Source organism: Podarcis bocagei, assembly GCF_964188305.1.
Source record: "Podarcis bocagei genome assembly, chromosome: 13".
In the NCBI taxonomy this organism is placed as follows: Eukaryota; Metazoa; Chordata; class Lepidosauria; order Squamata; family Lacertidae; genus Podarcis; species Podarcis bocagei.
In genome coordinates this window covers 51,486,541-51,505,574 of record NC_138138.1, presented here as the reverse complement: position 1 = coordinate 51,505,574, position 19,034 = coordinate 51,486,541, and the positions used below count along the sequence as shown (strand labels likewise).

Sequence of the window (19,034 nt, the reverse complement as noted above, 5' to 3'; positions counted from 1 at the left end):
GGCCTGTAAGACAGAGCTATTCCGCCTGGCTTTCAATTTGAACTTAGCCTGATCTTTTATTCCCCTTCCTCCCCCCCCCCTTTTGTGAAGATTACCCCCTCTGGGATCCCACAGCTAATTCTCCCCTGGTCTCCAAATAGAACTAATTTAGCCAGCTAGCCGTGGTGATCATCTAATGTTTATTGGATAGATTTCCCCCCTAAACTGATTGATTTTTGAATTCTGTATTTATTGTCATTCACGTTTTATACTGTATTTTATGCTGTTTTTTGCTGCATTAATTGTTTTAAATTTGTTGTTAGCCCCCCAGAGCCTGGTTTTATGAACCAGGAAGGGCGGGGTATAAATAAAAATTTGTTGTTGTTGTTACAAACAATTCAGTTTATGAACTCCACAAAACCAGAAGTAGTATCCTGGTTTGCAAACTTTACCTCGGTCTAAGAACGGAAGCTGAATGGTGGAAGGGCACCAGTGGCGGGAGGCCTCATTAGGGAAAGTGCGCCTCAGTTTAAGAACGGTTTCAGTTTAAGAACGGACTTCCGGAACAGATTAAATTTGTAAACCGAGGTACCACTGTATACTTTTAGGAGCCAGACGAAAATGTTCCTCTTTAACCAGCCCTTTGGCTGACTGAAATCCGATGCCCTTTTAAAACGTGTTGCGGAAGGGTGGGGCGGATCACTGATTTGTTGTTGTTCTCATTTTTGTTATGTATTCTGTGTTTTTTATATCGTCATTTTATGTTGTGAACCGCTCTGAGGTCTGTGGATAAAGGGGGGTATACAAATTTAATAAATCAACGACAATAAATAAAGGTATGTTTGTTTTAGAAGCCAACCTCGTTTATCTTTAAAACCTATAAAATACAGGCCCCAGCATTCGTGGTGCCGAAGGGACTAACAGTGGATTTGTGTGTCTGTGTTGGGGGTCCATTTAGATCAGGAAAAAGCAGGGCGGTGGTTAAAATCTACTCTGTCCTCATCTCCATTTCCCTGTTCAAATGGGGGGGGGGGGACCCAAGCAAACTCCGCTAGTGGAAGTACGCAACCCAGTCACAGAGATACCCACACTGTCGCACTGATTCTCCCCACAGGTTGCAGTTTGCAACCCTCCACCTGCCCCACTCTTCAGTCTACAAACCACCACATCACTTTCGCACAGCAAAGGACTTACACCATGGGTAGGCAAACTAAGGCCCGGGGACCGGATCTGGCCCAATCACCTTCTCAATCCAGCCCGCGGATGGTCCGGGAATCAGCGTGTTTTTACATGAGTAGAATGTGTGCTTTTATTTAAAATGCATCTCTGGGTTATTTTGGGGGCACAGGAATTCGTTCTTTTTTCTTTCTTTTTTTTCAAAATACAGTCCGGCTCCCCACAAGGTCTGAGGGACAGTGGACCGGCCTCCTGCTGAAAAGGTTTGCTGACCCCTGACTTACACACTCCTCTTCCTGGATCATCTGCACAATCTTCTGAAGGATCTCCTCCAAGGTCCTACAGAGAGACAACAGGGGGAACGTCAGACTGAGGAACAAGAGCAACGTGGGCATGTCAGGGCAGTTTGTTTATTTGATTCCATTTACGAATTGCTCCCTGTAAGGCACTGTATTTTTCACTCTATAAGACGCACCTAGTTTTTAGAGGAGGAAAACAAGAAAAAAAATATTCTGAACGCAACAGTGGATGTATGTTTTTTGTGGTTCGTGCTGTGGCTACAGACATGTGATTTGACGGTGAGTTTGGGGTAGCCCAATGCAAAAATCTTGAGAATCCAAGTGGATCCGTGCTTTGTAACCACATTTATGTGCCATTGCAGCCCTACGAAACAGTGGGTGCATGATTTTTTTGGTGCAGGCTGTAGCCATGGACGTGCTATGTGATCTGATGTGAATTTGGGGTGACCCAATGCAAAAGTCCTGAGGATCCATGTGGATCTGTGCCTTGTAACCACATTTTTGCACCATTGCGGCCCCACGAAACAGTGGATGCGTGATTTTTTTAGTATCTCTTGAAATGATTCCGCTGCAGAACTGCTCCATATGTTTGCATATATCACCAGGGGCTTGTCGGGCTTCTGATTCTTCATGAATAAACTTAATAAGATGGAACCAAGCTTGCCTTTTGACAAATCTCTCCAGAAAACGGAACCTCCTGTTTGTTTTCAGAGATCCGCTGGGTTTCCCGCTGTGCTTTAATGACCATCAACTTGTGAATATTTCTTTTTTTTAAATTGTGGATTTCATTATTTTTTTAAATGATATTTATTGAAATTTTACAGACAATAAAAGATTACAAAATTAAAAACAAGAAATAACAAAGAATAACAATAATAAAAGAAAAAGAAATACAAGAATACAAAGACAAAATACATAAAAAATAAAAAAGTTAAAAAGAAATCAATATTTTCATGTCTTATATTTCATTTACTTGTTTCCTGACCTCCTCACACACCCCTTTTTTGTATTCCAGTTCACATAGTTAATTCAGCAAATCCTTACCCTCTATCATTTATCTTTACTCAATATCTTAACCTATTATAATTATATATTTTCAACCATTATCAATCCGTATTTACAGATTCTTATTACTCTTTTTACCAATACCGCTTATTTAAAATTGTGGATTTCAGCCGCACTTTATCAACATCTTGTACATCGATCAGAGATCTCTATGGTCAAACGGTTCACAAACCTTCCAAACGAAGAAGCAACTTAAGTGCAGCGCCCCCTAGTGACTAAACTACAGCATGACACCATCGCCCTGGATGGTCCTAGATCGCCCAACCCAGGGGCGACATGGCCCAGGGGCGGAATTTGGGCTTTGAAATTTCAGTGGTGCCCTGTGTGACGCCAGCATTCAGCGCCCAAATGATTCTCGTCTTCTGTTGTTCGTCATTATTGCAGTATACCCTGCGGCTCCCTCTTGGCTCAGCGCCCAGTGTGGGCCAACCGTTTGTGCTCCCCTAAATCCACCTCTATGTAGCGCAGGTTTTGTGAAACACCCTGAGACCTCCAGGTATAGGGTGGTATTTAAATTCAGTAAATAAATAAACCCACCGGGATTTAACGTTGAAGTTCTTGCCCAGCCAGAGGTGCTTCAGAGACTTGTTCCTGCCTAGCGCCGGGACGAGAGTCAGCAAGTCGGCGTCGAAGCCTGGCATGAGAAGAAGGAGGGAGTGGCAGAATAGGTCAGGAATGTTAAGTACAATGCTTTAATTGACACAGAAATGAAAAATGGCTGGAGGTATATTGCAGAAGATTCAACATGGGGTTTTCCCCCACCATGGGGCTATATTAAAGCCAAGGAGAGCACTCTGAGCTTTTGCTAATGAATAACTGATTGTTGTTTCTCTGGTAGCTAACACATAAGGGTTGTAACCTTAGATCATATCGTGAGAGGTATTGGGTTGCAAATCTCCATTTTGAAGGGAGCTGCCTTTGTGAGTCTTTTCTCCCAAACTCAACGGGGTGAAGATGTAAAATGAAGCTCTCCTGAAGGGAGAGTAAATAGCCTGGAGGCTGGAATGCAAGCTGTGGAGAGAGAGAAACCTTTGCTTATAGGTCTGTTTGGATTATTTCATATTTTGCAAGATGCTGAGCCTGTGCTGGAGAGCACAAGGCATTGTATGGATATTTTGGACACATGATTTGCTTTATTCTGTTTTATTTTAAAGAGAAAAAGTTTGAATATTTTTTAAAAAGGGGTCTGGACAATGATTTATTCCAGAAGGAGTCAGTTCTTATGCTTCTAGTCACTTCAGACTGCACAATATCAGTATCTGCAACAAGGAAGGGCAAACACAATATTTTACTGTTGTTAGCCGCTCTGAGCCCAGTTTCGGCTGGGGAAGGCGGGATATAAATAAAATATTATTATTATTATTAAGGCAGGAGCAGCAGCTGGGGAGCATCATGGTCTCACCATTGTCAGAAAGATCTAGACTACTCAAGGCGCTGATTCCAGACAGCTGCTCTTGAAGGACGTGAGCTCCTGGGGAGCGCAACTAGGTAGGAAGGAAAGGAAGACGGAGAGAGAGAAAGAGAGAGAGAGGTTTAATGAGTGACTCAGAGAGGAAAGGGAGCTCAAGAGGCCTATCGTATCAAATGGATGCTGGGAAGCTCTGAGGTCAATCGCCTCACATGGAAGCAGCTCGGCCCCCAACGCCTCCTCTCTGAGAAAACGTCTGCACAAGAAGCCCACCCCATTCGCCCCACCCCGATTTACCTCACATCCACTCAGGTCCAGGTGGAGTTCGCTGAGGTGGGTGTTGGCTGACAGACCTTGGAAAAGAGACCTGAGCGAGGAAGGCAAGGACATGTTGTGGTTTGAACAAGTGAACTAGGGACATCTGAGTGAGCGAAATCCTGCTCTGCATGCAGAAAGTTCAACATCAACTCTTTCTGCTGGCGGTTCTCAGAAGCTGGTATTCTGTGGCCTACCGCGAACCAGAAGAGGCATGAAAGGGGAGGAGGAGAGGTTGGCTACATGCAGGCGCAGTCTCCGATTCCTTGGGGGAAAACCCTGAGGAGGCGGAGAGGACTTTCAATCTCAGCAAATGATTTTCACAGAGGAAGACAACCGGGAACGAGCAGCTATGCTCATGAGGCCTGACATTCAACCAAGTCTGTGGAGGTTGTATTTTTGCTGATGAAGAGTTAACGCCATCTTTGGACTGTCTGATTACTGACTGCTCCTTTGATGCAGAGGGAGAGAACAGCCATTGTTGTCACGGGCCAGGAATTTGCTTCACCTGCTGAGCAGCAGCCTGAAGGGGCAGGAAGCAGAGTGACTCCACCTGCCGCTGATCAGCCTTCTTGCTCCTGATGTGAACCAGCTGGTTCTTAAACAAGGTTTCCATCCTGAGTCAGTTGCTGGAAATGACTTTTGTCATTCCAGGCCAGACCTTGCTGCTTCTTGCAACTTTCTTGACCCCCGGATCTTCTGACTAAGTGAACTGAGATACTCCTGACCTTAGGACTGGACTGGACCTTGTATATAGACTCTGCCTCCAGCCAAGTACACCCCCCCAAGACTTGGCTGCTTGGCTGACCTCTCCTGCCACTGAGCTCTGTGCAAGCGATGACAACCATTGTCACCAGTGACCGCTGAGAGCCTTGTTCTGCGTGAATTTGTCTAACCCTCATTTGTGTTTCTATACACACAGTATAATAAAGCATTGTGCAGCAATATATATACAGTGGTACCTCGGGTTACATACGCTTCAGGTTACATACACTTCAGGTTACAGACTCCGCTAACCCAGAAATAGTACCTCGGGTTAAGAACTTTGCTTCAGGATGAGAACAGCAGCGCGGCAGCAGCAGGAGGCCCCATTAGCTAAAGTGATGCTTCAGGTTAAGAACAGTTTCAGGTTAAGAACAGACCTCCGGAACGAATTAAGTACTTAACCCGAGGTACCACTGTACACAGTAAAAATCTAACAACATAAAAAACAGTACAAAGTTTACAGCTTTCCGAGGTGTTGGCTATCACTCAAATAGCCGGGGCCTCCCTCCAGCAGAGGGCAGCAGAGCCCATGGACGTGGCACTGGAAGCTTGAACCAGTCTTAGGTTTGTCATGGCAATCATGTGAGAATGTTGCGGGAAACTGTAGTTTCTCTGAAGTCCTGGGAGCTAGCTAGCCTGTTACCCTACACCAGCCACCCTCACTCTGGCGATGTCCACGTGTTGAAGGTCCCATCCGCACTATGCATTTAAAGCAGTATCATACCGCTTTAAACAGAAATGGCTTCCCCAAGAGAATCCTGGGAAGTGTAGTTAAAGGTGCTGAGAGTTATGAAGAAGCCGCTATTCCCTTCCCAGAGCAACAGGCAAGGCACAGAAATGCTCTCATCCTCCAAGGTCTTTGTGTCTCTTCTTCGTTCAGCCCGGACACTGAGGTCCAGCTCCGAGGGCCTTCTGGCAGTTCCCTCACTGCAAGAAGTGAAGTTACAGGGAACCAGGCAGAGGGCCTTCTTGGTAGTGGCACCCGCCCTATGGAACGCCCTCCCATCAAGGAAATAAACAACTACCTGACTTTCAGAAGACATCTGAAGGCAGCCCTAAACAGGGATGTTTTTAATGTCAGGTGTATGTCTTACTGTGTTTTTATATTTTGTTGGACGCTGGCCAGAGTGGCTTGGGCAAACCAGTCAGCTAAGCAGGGTACAGAAATAATAATAATGATGATGATGATGATGATTATGATGATGATGATGTCATTGTCCTTACTACTGGACCACATTCCATGTATTAGGGTTTTGCCCCATGACATCATGAGGTCCCCCTTGGCCTGAGGTCACTACACCCCATCTCATGAGTCTCAAAGACACCTCAGGGATAGAGCTTTGCACGCAGACAAGTTCCAGGAGCTGGGAACATCCCCTGTCTGAAACCCTGGGCGCCTGTTGCCAGTCAGTGTATGAAATGCTGAGATAGACAGACCAAAAGGTCCGACTCAAAAAAGAAGCTCATTCTTGTTTGAATCCTATAATACGTTTTCCTTCTTGCTTCACTCATAAAATCAAAGAGATCTTGTTCAGTGTTGCAAAATCCTCCATTTTGATTTGCCATATTTAATATTCTATATCATTTTAATGAATGTTGAATGTTATTTCACTTGCATATTATATATTGTATTTTATGCATATTGTCTGATTTTTATTATGTTAGCTGCTCTGAGCCCGGCTTTGGCCGGGGAGGGCAGGATACAAAGAAAATTATTGCTATTGTCAACCTTAAGGGGTCTTTCTGTGTTCCAGAGACCCGGCAACCCGCTCAAAGTGGCCAGCTGGAAAACCTAACAGCGTAATAGTGTCTTAATGTGCACATGCACAGTGTTTTTGGAGCAACAGGGTGCAGGGGGGGCGAGTGGCGGGTGCTCACCTTAATGCCTCCACGGGCATTTTGATGCCTGACAGGTTCACATAGGTGAGGGAATAGGCACTGCAGAAAAACTGCTTGAGAGATGGCTGCAGTCCCTTTCCTTTCCTGCAGAGGGAGACAGAGGAATAATAATAATAATAATAATAATAATAATAATAATAATAATAATAATAATAAATTTTATTTATATCCCGCCCTCCCCAGCCAAGACTGAGCTCAGGGCGGCTAACACCCGATATAAAAACAATTGATTGAAATACAACTTAAAAACAAGATTAAAAGACAACATTGAAACATTAAAACACAGCCTCATTTCAGTGGAAACTCCAATCAAAAACTTTTTGGGGGATGAAAATGTCAAGTCTTCACCAAAGCTAACTATCCAGACTGGTCCTACGTGGGACAGAAAAAAGCCAGGGAAGTCCCCAAATAGGAGTTCTATCACTGAAGGGGAAAGGAAGAAAGAAAGAGGGGGAGGGAATCAAATTAATTCCAAGTCAAAGGCCATCAGAGAAGCCATTTACCCTACCCCCACCCCGCCACCGCCGCTCTGAGCATCCAGAAGTTGATCCGACCGGAGGGTCTCCCGGAAAGAGGGTAGAGAGACGAAGGGAGTTCCTTACCTGTGGGAGAAGGTGTTCCGTGCCAGGTTGAGGTAGCTAAGCCGTGGGCAGCAGCCGTGCAACAGCGCCCCAAAGAGCTATGGGGACAGATAGACAACAAGAAGAAGAAGAGTTTGGATTTGATATCCCGCTTTATCACTACCCGCAGGAGTCTCAAAGCGGCTAATATTCTCCTTTCCCTTCCTCCCCCACAACAAACACTCTGTGAGTGGGGCTGAGAGACTACAGAGAAGTGTGACTAGCCCAAGGTCACCCAGCAGCTGCAGGTGGAGGAGTGGGGAATCGAACCCGGTTCACCAGATTACGAGTCCACCGCTCTTAACCACTACACCACGTTGGCTCTCTGACAAGATAGACAGACACCCAAACAGACACTGACTGACAAGACACTGACAAGACAGACACTGACAAGATAGACAGACACCCAAAAGGAGGAAGCATTTTTACTCGGCATTGTAGGAGATGATAAATAGACAGGATTGTAAGCTGTTTTTATGTGCAATGACGGAAGCAAGAATATTATTGGCACAAAAATGGAAACAAGAAGAATTACCGACGAAAGAAGAATGGAGAATGAAACTGATGGACTATGCAGAGTTAGATAAATTAACAGGAAGGATTCGAAACCTGCGGGACCAGAGATTCTTAGAAGACCGGAGTAAATATACAAACTATTTGAAAAGTAATGGTAATGAACAGACTACGCCAGTAGGATTGCAAGAAGTTTTGTAAGGAGGATTCTTTGAAATATTGCAAGAAGGACTATGAGGAGAATTATTAGTTAATGATATTTAAGAGTAATAGAGAAATTAAGAAATGCAGAACAAGTGATAAAAACGGAAAACCATCAGAGGAGTTGACGGAAGTCAAAAATATTGTATAAGATAAGAAATTATGTTATATGAATGTTGGAAATGATATGTTAAAAAAACTAATTTTTTTTTTTAAGGACACCCAAGAGGAGGAGGAGTGAGTAATTATCCCGGTCGCCAAATGGCTGGGGCTATCCCTCTTTCCCGCATCGGCACCTCGTAACCCGGCAGGCTTTCCACGTCACCCTTGCCCCCGCCCCCCCCCCGCCCCCGGAGTCTGCGGCTCTCTTAAAACCTTACGGCATCCACGGCGCAGTCTGTGGACGAGAGGTCCAGGTGAACCAGTGCGTTGGGCTGGGCCAGGAAGGAATAGAAGCCCTAAAAAAGAGGGGAAAGGAAAGGGGTGAGAGGGGACGAAGCACGTGGAGCGGTGGTGACACCAGGCAGAACAACCATGTCAAACCCGGAAGTGTGTGTCCCTTTTTTTGGATTACAATCCATTTTTTTGGATTACAACCCCCCCCCTTTTTTTTGGAGGCCCCATTGGCGAAAACGCGCCTTGGGTTACAACCTGTTTTGGTTTACAACTGGACCTCTGGAACAGATTATGGTTGTAAACCAAGGTACCACTGTATTTTGTATAGCCAGCCATCTAGCTATATCGGTATTTTGCTGTATTTGATTCCTTTGCTATGGCTTGCGGCTGACGCAAACAAAGATTTTTATCTATCAATCTTTCTTCCCCCAAAGCATCCCGGAAGCTGTAGTTTAAGGGGGCCAAGAGTTGTGAGGAAATGCCTATTCCCCTCGCAGAGTTACAATTCTCAGAGCGTCTTAACAGTCGCTCTCTTCCCAGGGAACTCTGGGAATCGTAGTACTGTGAGGGGAATAGATGTCTCCAAACAACTCTCAGCCCCTTCACTGGACTACAGCTCCCAGAATGCTTTGGGGGACACCTAGGACTGCTTAAAGCAGTATCATAGCGCACTAAATGTATCGTGCAAATGTAGCCAGGGTGATAACACTGAGGAAACAACTGGGAAAGCAGAGCTATGTGTGGCCGTCCAATACAAATGCACCACAATTGCGTCACCGCAAAAGTTGCAAGCCGGAGTCACTCACATTCGCCTCCTCCGTCCCCAGTAACCCTGGGTTTTTGCTCAGGTCAAGATGGCGGAGGGAGCTGGTGAAGGCTGGGTTGGCTCCAAAGGTCTGGCACAGAATGGCGAGTCCTGGGAAAGGAAAACAGGCCCACAAACTGTCACTGCCGTTCAATTTATGTAGCTCTTTGGACACTTCCCCCATTCACAACTCGTGAGGGAAGTGGTTCGCGATTATTACTTAAAAAAAAATAAACCTTATCAACATTCCTCAGTATTTGAGTCTGAATTTCTCCTTATAAACCTGTTCCTTGTACACAATTTTGCCTAATACACCCCATATAAATGCTATCTTCACAATATATGCATTTTTGTGATCATTTTACCTCATGTCTATGCATATATTTTTTGGGTACAAATTATTCGGCCAAAGAGCTCCACTGCAAAATTCAGAGATAAGCCAATTTTTGAAGGATGGCTAAATTTCGGTTTGCATATTATTTCGCAAAGTGCAAATTAGGTTTATCCTTAAATAAGAAATGAGTTTAATTTGTCCCCCACCCCTAATTGTGAGTCAGTCTTATTGGGGAATTCAGTGCAGCTTACTTATGAGTAAACATTCCTGGGACTGCACAGCCCTAGGCCTCTGGGCCTCCAGATGTTACAGGACTACAACTCCCATCATGCCTCATTCCAAGGGCCATGTTGACTGAGGTGCCTGTGCTCTAGGTCCCTGGCTCAGTTTGCCTCACATTGCCTCTGCCTGCCAGCTGCATGACAGGCAGAAAACCAACTGGTGAAGCCTCTCCCCAGGTCAGATAAATCTTCTTTGGTTTTTTTTTGGTCATGAGGCAGCTGGTAAATGTCAAAAACATAATAGAACAAATACACAAACAAATTAATTTTGACTTAATGCGTCAATCTACTAAATACTGCAGCTAATAATAATATAGGAACCGCCTGAGGCGGCCTTTAAATGCAAACTGGACCAAAAGTGCTGTGAACGCTCCTTTTTTCCTGTGCCCACTCTGCCCACTGAGCTTGCCACATTTCAAAAAGTGAAAATCCAGGCACACAAGCTTTTGAGCCATTTTTTAGGAAGTTCCCCCCAAAAAACCCAGTTCTTCCAACAAAGGTTGCCATATGTCCGTGTTTTCCCAGACATCTTCACCGATTTTGTAATTTCTGCAATTTCTGACAGATGAATCCCAGATATTGTGGGATGCGATCCATGAGAGGCAGTCAAGTACAACATTCCTTGAATCATAGAATAGAATCATAGAATCATAGAATCCTAGAGTTGGAAGAGACCACAAGGGCCATCGAGTCCAACCCCCTGCCAAGCAGGAAACCCCATCAGAGCACTCCTGACATATGGTTGTCAAGCCTCTGCTTAAAGACCTCCAAAGTAGGAGACTCCACCACACTCCTTGGCAGCAAATTCCACTGTCAAACAGCTCTTACTGTCAGGAAGTTCTTCCTAATGTTTAGGTGGAATCTTCTTTCTTGTAGTTTGGATCCATTGCTCCGTGTCCGCTTCTCTGTTGCAGCAGAAAACAACCTTTCTCCCTCCTCTATGTGACATCCTTTTATATATTTGAACATGGCTATCATATCACCCCTTAACCTCCTCTTCTCCAGGCTAAACATGCCCAGCTCCCTTAGCCGTTCCTCATAAGGCATCGTTTCCAGGCCTTTGACCATTTTGGTTGCCCTCCTCTGGACACGTAATGCTAGAGGAGACATGCGAGGGAAAGTTTGGTTCGGCCAGTCGAAACTTCCTGCTCCTCCTGGCTGGAACATCCTTCCTTTTGCATGTGATAGAAGGTGGCCATGGCCTAACCTGTCCAGGTAACAAAAGGACGAGTCACGCAGCAACGTTTGCCTTTTTTGACTTCCTTCTTCATTTGACCAGCTTTTAGCTAGGACTGCTTTGCTAGCAGAAGCACTGGGATTATTCCCCCATATGGGGTAGATCCACATGTACATATTTGTAACTAAGTCTGCCTTCAGGAATCCAACTGTGAACTCATGTAAGTAAACTTCTTTTATTGACTTTGCATAAGATTGTGGCGTCGTTATTCTTTTAAGAGGGATTCAAGGCAACTTGCCAGGAACGTACAACTCAATCTGAGACGGACTGAATTGTATAATAGCGAGAGGCTTGTACGAGCCTGCAACCAGCTATCTGCTGTGCATGTAAAAAGGGGGAATGTAACTCTGCTAAGTAAAGGAACATGCTAGCGCACGTTAGGAAGGATATTAATAAACAATATATCCTCTCCTGCCACCCTGAACATTCCCACAGATATGTATGGGAAATTCTGGATGTATGGACTCTCTAGCTTGCCCATGGCTGTCAACTTACAGATTTGAAAATAAGGGACCAGCAGCCTTAAAAAAAAGGGATCAGCAGCCAAAATAAGGGATTTTCTGGGCACAGGTATGTTCAACTTCTGAGCCCTCCGAGCCAAAGGAGGAAACCCCAGCCAGCAGCCAAACAAAGCCTCAAGCGGTGGTTCCCACAGCGCAGCAACCCGGCAAAGGGGATGCAGCAAGGGAAACCACCGTCACCTCTCCGCTGGGAAGCGCTGAGCAAAGGCGAGTCCCCAGGCAATGCAGCCGATTTGATCGGCACAAGGCATGCGAGCTCCACCCCCCAGTCGTTCTCAGACTCCTTATTGGGTGAGCAACACAGCCAAGCAACACAGTTGGAGCCTCCCTCCTCCCTGGCCGGCAGGGAGGGAGGGAGAGGAGCTGCTTCCTTTGAAACCCGGGAAATTTAAGGGACATCATCAGTAAGGGACAGCAGCGGGACACAGCGCTGGGATAAGGGACTTTCCCGCCAAATAAGGGACGGTTGACAACTATGAGCTTGCCCACCCCTGCCAAGCGTACCTTTAGCAGTGATGCTGGTCTTGGAAAGGCAAAGTTTGCTGAGGCCTTTGGGGAAACACAGAAGTTGCTGGCTCAAGGCGCTGAGACCTGTTCAAGGGGGACGAGAAGCAAAGTGGGGCAAAGATGAGCAACGAGCAGAGAAGCTTTTTTTTTTACCCCCAAAGGCCTTGTTGGTTTAGGATCCCTCCTCACCTTTGTCCTCCAAGGGGTTGTGGGAGAGGGTGAGGGCATGGAGGACGGCGTTTGGGTTCTCCGCCAGGACGCAGGCCAGTTTCAGGGCGAAATCTCTGCAAATGCACCCAGAGAGATGAAAACAAGTGAGAGGAAAGCTCCCCAGTAGGGAAGTCACAGGGGAAGCTGGAATGAATCAAGGGTCGCAGGGCCAAGATGGGACAGGAGTGAGATCTCCTTTCATAATTAAGATGGTTGCATTTGTTCATACACACCCTTGTGCAAATTAATTGAAACAAAGCATGTTTTCTATCTTACTCATAATCCTGTACAGTGGTACCTCGGGTTACATACGCTTCAGGTTACATACACTTCAGGTTACAGACTCTGCTAACCCAGAAATATTACCTCGGGTTAAGAACTTTGCTTGAGGATGAGAACAGAAATCGTGCTCCGGCGGCACGGCAGCAGCAGGAGGCCCCATTAGCTAAAGTGGTGCTTCAGGTTAAGAACAGTTTCAGGTTAAGAACGGCCCTCCGGAACGAATTAAGTATGTAACCAGAGGTACCACTGTACTCAAAACAAACACAAAATGTCAGTTGATCATTATGGTGTCGGAAGCTGGCAGCCGCAAGAAGGAATGATGCGCTCGCCACAATATACTTCAATGATATATAATGAATTGAAAAATATGCTTAAAATAACATTTGTAAAAAAGAAGCTTTCCTTTTGGGAATTATAGGGACAAAACTACCCAAACTGTATAGAATTGGCGAAAAATACCAGAAATCAAGATAACAAACTTTTTATAAAAGAATGGAAATGGTTTATCGAATATTTACAAACAAATGGTATACAGATAAGAACATTGGCAGGATTATTGCAATAACATACCATTTTATATGTGTATATATTTAAAGTAGAATGTTTTTTTCTCTTCTAAAAACTAGGTGCGTCTTATGGTCAGGTGAGTCTTATGGAGCGAAAAATACGGTAAGTTAATTTGGAATATGCAGAAAATATTAAAAAAAAATAATTTAAGGAACCGCAGAAAGAAAGGGAAGGAAGTCAAGTTTCAAAATGTTAAAATGATTGCAAAATTATTGAAATGCATAAAAATGAAAATAATAAATAAAATTTGAATTGCTGCCTTCAGGCTTTAAAAAAAAAAAAAAGCTCTCTTGCCATATTATTTCACAGCAGCCCGGGGGAATCAACTGACACTCACAGCCACATGTGGAAGATGCGCTTGAATCTCAGCATGTTTAGAAGGGAGTCACACATAGAATCAGAACCATAGAACTGCAGAGCTGGAAGGGACCCAAGGGGTCATCTAGTCCAACCCCCTGCAATGCAGAAATCTTTTGCCCCATGTGAGGCTCAAACCCATGACCCTGAGGTACAGCTGGGTGTGTGTGTGTGTGTGTGTGTGTGTGTGTGTGTGTGTGTGTGTGTATCAGGCATAGGCAAACTTGGCCCTCTCAATGTTTTGGGACTACAACTCCCATCATCCCTAGCTAACAGGACCAGTGGTCACGGATGATGGGAGTTGTAGTCCCAAACATCTGGAGGGCCGGAGTTTGCCTATGCCTGGTGTGGATGGATGGATGGATGGATGGATGGATGGATAGATAGATAGATAGATAGATAGATAGATAGATAGATAGACAGATGATAGTGGAAGTCTTAAGTCAGGTGAATATCACCCTTCCACAAGGTCTCAGTACTGTTTTCTTTTTTTTCAAAAAGAAAGAAATCACTATCTCCCCTCGCAAGGAAACCAGAATAAACTTCAATTTTGCCCATTCCAAACCATGGTAAACAAGGCTGCTAGTATATGCGCTTGTATACTCAACTGATATTCATTTTACAGGTTGTTTTTTCCCCTTAAACCCATCTTTTAGGGTGTACACACCTTTGCAAGGTGGTATGTTTTTATTGCGGCAATGCAGCGAAACCCCAGAGTATTCAAAGAATTGTGGGATTGCAGAGTTGGAAGGGACCCTGAGGATCATTTAGTCCAACTCGCTGTGCTGCGGGAATACGCAGCTGCCCCATATTGGGAGAAAAACCTGCAACCTTAAAATGACATTACTGGGATTTATGAATATTTCTTTGAAAAGGTGTGCATGCGCAGGTACAGAAAGACCTGCATTACGTGCCCAGAACAGGAAACGTCAGGGGATACCATCCACAAGCCCCTCCCATTCCACCAAGCCCCTCCCATTCCACCAAGCCACTCCCATTCCACTAAGCCACTCCCATTCCACCAAGCCCCTCCCATTCCACTAAGCCCCTCCCATTCCACCAAGCCCCTCCCACTGGTGCAGACTGCAAGCAATGAAATAACAATATAAATAGCAATAGGCTCTCTGCGACTGAAAGTACAGCAATGTGCAGAAAGTCCAGTGCTGAAGGTGCACACCGCAAAAATTGGACCCGAACTTGGCTTGGCCCCGGCCGAAAGGAACCTACGGAAACCGGAAGACTCTCTCTCCCCCGCCCCCAATCCGCATGCAGCGGCGCAAAGGTGAATCTAGCAATGCCTCACGTTTTTAACCCCGCATTGTCCAGCACCAGCTCCTCTAGGTGGTGGGATTTGCTCACCGTGTGAAGAACCTGTTCAGCGACCTCGGAGCCCTAGGGAGGAAAGAAGAGGTGTGGGTGCCAGGGAAGGTTTTGGTGGGTGCTTTGAACGGGGTGGGAAGGGAGTAAACGGCGGGAGGGCAAACCTGGACCGAGCATCGCTGCTGCCTTCTGTTGTAAGCCGCCCAGGGTGGTGGCAGAAACTCAGCTAGATGGGCAGGTACACATACAGTGGTACCTCGGGTTACATACGCTTCAGGTTACAGACTCCGCTAACCCAGAAATAGTGCTTCAGGTTAAGAACTTTGCTTCAGGATGAGAACAGAAATCGTGCTCCGGTGGCGCGGCGGCAGCAGGAGGCCCCATTAGCTAAAGTGGTGCTTCAGGTTAAGAACAGTTTCAGGTTAAGAACGGACCTCCGGAACGAATTAAATACTTAACCCAAGGTACCACTGTATCAAATTATTATTATTATTACTATTATTCTTATTCCTTATTATTATAAGGGAGTTAACGGTGGGAGGCGACGCTAAGGGCAAACCTAGACCGAGCATCGCTGATGCCTTCTGTTGGAAGTCGCCCAGAGTGGCGGCAGAAACCCGGCTAGATGGGCAGGTACACATATTAAATTATTATTATTACTATTGTTATTGCCAAAGCTGGCAGCCATTCCTCTGAACCGGCACCTGTGCCTCTAAGACTGGCGGAGGAGCAAAAATCCCAGGTGTGGGTTATTCTAAGATTGAAGGAAATTCTTTGTTCCGCGCACCCACTTGGATCATTCTTTTTAAAATTTATTTTTATTTTACTGCATTTTACCCCACCTTTCTCCCTCCAAGGAGCTCAAAGTGGTGTACACAAGTTCTCCCTGCTCATTTAAATTCCCACAACAGCCTTTCAAGGTAGGCTAGGCTGAGAGGCAGGGACGCGGGTGGCGCTGTGGGTTAAACCACAGAGCCTAGGGCTTGCCAATCAGAAGGTCAGCAGTTCGAATCCCCGCAACCGGGTGAGCTCCCATTGCTCTGTCCCTGCTCCTGCCAACCTAGCAGTTCAAAAGCACGTCAAAGTGCAAGTAGATCAATAGGTACTGCTCCGGCGGGAAGGTAAACGGCATTTCCGTGTGCTGCTCTGGTTCGCCAGAAGCGGCTTAGTCATGCTGGCCACATGACCCAGAAGCTGTACGCCGGCTCCCTCAGCCAGTAAAGCGAGATGAGCGCCACAACCTCAGAGTTGGCCACGATTGGACCTAATGGTCAGGGGTCACTTTACCTTTACCTTAGGCTGAGAGGCAGTGAGAGTGACCCAGTAGTGAGCTTCATGGGCCGAGCGGGAAATTGAACCCTGGTCTCTCCCAGATCCTAGTCTGGCACGCTAACCACTACACTGCGCTGCTGTCGGCCAGCCCCCGACTTGCCTTCCTGCTTAAAAACCAGTCCAGGGGTTGTCACTGGCTGTCAGAATTCCTCCTCCTTCGTCTCAAGAGTGGCCTTTGCAGGACTCGGCAGAGAGGAGGACCAAACTTGAATTACTTGGCTCTGCCGGTCGTGGGCTCTGGTGCCACCTAATGGTAGCCTCCTTGCCTCCAGACCCAATCAGCACCCAGCCGCCTGCCCGCAGTTTGGGAGACCTACCAGCCGCAAGTCCTTGCAGTAGAGTTTGGTGAACCACTGGTTGTATGCCAAAGCAGCCACGATCAGAGCCAAGTCCCTGCGAGGAGAAGCAGAAAGGGGGGAGAGGGAAATGGGATTAGGGGAGGGAGTGGCAAATCCTTGCCTGGACTGACTCCAGCTGCAAAAAGCTAAGGCTGCTGAGCCAATCTTGGCTGCCTCTCAGTGCAGACTCAAGTCGCGGGGCCTGAGCTTCTGCAGCCGTTTCTGCCCACCATGAACCACCATCGGCGACGGCAGCAGATACCTTCTCTTCTGATTTTATTCTCTTGCTAATTGTGCCGTTTGAAATGCGTGTTTTATATCCGACTTCCCTTAGCAATGTTTTGTTTCGACCTCTGTAATATTTCAGTGCCCTGTTAATTATGTTGGCCCAACAGGGCCGGATTTAGGTTTGATGAGGCCCTCAGCTACTGAAGGTAATGGGTCCCTTTATATGTCCAGTTGTCCTTTGTCGACAACAAATTGTTGCTGTTGTTTGTGTTGAATATATGCTATACTTATGGACCTAATAGGTATCTAAAGCCATTTTACAGTGGTGCCTCGCAAGATGAAAAGAATCCGTTCTGTGATTCTCTTCGTCTAGCGGTTTTTTCGTCTTGCGAAGCAAGCCCATTGATGGATTAGCGCTATTAGCGGCTTATCGGCTTATCAGATCAGCTTAGCGGCTTAGAAAAAGGGGGGAGGGGGAAAAAACCGCAGGAACTCGCAAAACATTTTCGTCTTGCGAAGCAAGCCCATAGGAGATTCGTTTTGGGAAGCACCTCCAAAACGGAAAACTCTTTCGTCTAGCGAGTTTTCCGTCTTGCGAGGCATTCGTCTTGCGGGGCACCACTGTATTTGTGTTTTATCTTGTATTTTGGAAATGTAGATCCAGGGTTTTTTTCCTTTTAATTTTTTGGGGGCCCTCAAGAGAGGGGGGCCCCTAAGCTATAGTTTGTTTAGCTTATACATAAATCCGGCACTGGCTGTACACTTAACGCACATCGCTTCCCCTCAGGGGAAGCCTGGGAACTGCAGTTTGCCCCTGGCCCAAGCTACAATTCCCAGCACCCTCCACAAACCAGAGCTCCCAGAATTCTCTGGGGGAAGCCGTGTACTTTAAATGTATGGTGTGGGTGACCTGGGTGCTTCACAAGGAAATCTTCACAACAGCCTTCCAAGGTAGGCCGGCACTATTAGACCCATACTGCAGATAGAAGGGGGAGAGACTGAGGCACTTGCCTAAGGTCACCTAGTGAGCGCATAGCAGTTTGAGGATGGATTTGAGGTCTGTGGGGTTACATGGAGAGTGGACCAGGGTAGGGTAGGGGGAAGCGAGTTTTTAATGTTCAAAGCCGCCCAGAGTGGCTGAGGAAACCCAACCAGATGGACGGGGTAGAAATAATATATTATTATTATTATTATTATTATTATTATTATTATTATTATTAACAGAGATGGTTTTACGTGGCTTCTCCTCACCGGCTTTCCAGGTGACAGAAATCGAGGAGGTTGAATTCCCGGTTGTCTTCGGAATGGTAAATTGTGTCAACGTCCTACAGCGCGAGGGATAAGAAGGTAGCCAGAAAGAAAAGAAATCAGTTGATGATTAATATAGTTTCCCTTAAGGAGCTCGGGGCAACATAAGAAGGTTTTCTCCTCCTGTCCTGTCCCCCCACAACAATCCTGTGAGGTAAGGCTCAGTGAGTTTCAGAGTTTTGAATGGAGGAAGAGGTAAACCCACCACAAAAACCAAGATAATATATCCATCTTCATACACCCACAAAACACACATGAAACCATTCTGCTGCCAGATCTTCTCCACCCCCCAGGTTCTCTATTTCCAGCCCAAACTTCCCGCTACAACCCCCCCCCAAAAAAACCCACACACATATTTTCCCAAGGCTGCCATCATCACTGACTGTTGTTTCTGAGCAGAAGAGCAGGAAACGAGGGTTTCGGAAACCGAGCGAAGGTGCCTCAATTTGCACCAAACCCCTGGGCGAGGCGGAAGGGGTGGGGACCGCCACCCCCTGCGAGTTGCTCCACCTAAAAGGCCTTGTGGCGAGCAAGGAGGTGAGAAAGCCGCAAAGCAGCCACATCCTGAGCAATTGCTACTTTCCTGGCGGTTTCTTTTTCAGGATACAATCGCTAACCCCCTTGCTCTGGCGAAGGGGGTCTCTCTGCTCAAGGTTATCCGAGAGGGCACCTCCGAATCGGGTCCACCGACTTACCCACTGCACCTCCTCGCGGCAAGAGTGTCCATTGTAGTCGCAGAGAGCCGCGTAGGTTTCCGAAAAGCCTCCTGAG

The 19,034-nt window shown here is 46.3% G+C and overlaps 1 protein-coding gene across 6 annotated transcripts in view; it reads right to left on the bottom strand.

The window, feature by feature from the left end:
• The window catches only part of CARMIL3 (capping protein regulator and myosin 1 linker 3), a 93,698-nt gene that overhangs the window by 38,084 nt on the left and 36,580 nt on the right, over positions 1-19,034 (bottom strand). For all 6 annotated transcript variants that reach the window (XM_081167677.1, XM_081167673.1, XM_081167675.1 and 3 more), the window contains exons 7-20: positions 18,959-19,029; positions 18,207-18,280; positions 16,707-16,782; positions 15,041-15,129; positions 12,511-12,605; positions 12,319-12,405; positions 9,443-9,552; positions 8,621-8,698; positions 7,509-7,585; positions 6,886-6,990; positions 4,225-4,294; positions 3,922-4,003; positions 3,057-3,153; positions 1,440-1,494 (exon numbers count right to left, since the gene is read on the bottom strand). In XM_081167677.1, the coding sequence (XP_081023803.1) occupies positions 1,440-1,494; positions 3,057-3,153; positions 3,922-4,003; positions 4,225-4,294; positions 6,886-6,990; positions 7,509-7,585; positions 8,621-8,698; positions 9,443-9,552; positions 12,319-12,405; positions 12,511-12,605; positions 15,041-15,129; positions 16,707-16,782; positions 18,207-18,280; positions 18,959-19,029 (1,166 nt within the window). The remainder of the gene's footprint in view (positions 1-1,439; positions 1,495-3,056; positions 3,154-3,921; positions 4,004-4,224; positions 4,295-6,885; positions 6,991-7,508; positions 7,586-8,620; positions 8,699-9,442; positions 9,553-12,318; positions 12,406-12,510; positions 12,606-15,040; positions 15,130-16,706; positions 16,783-18,206; positions 18,281-18,958; positions 19,030-19,034) is intronic.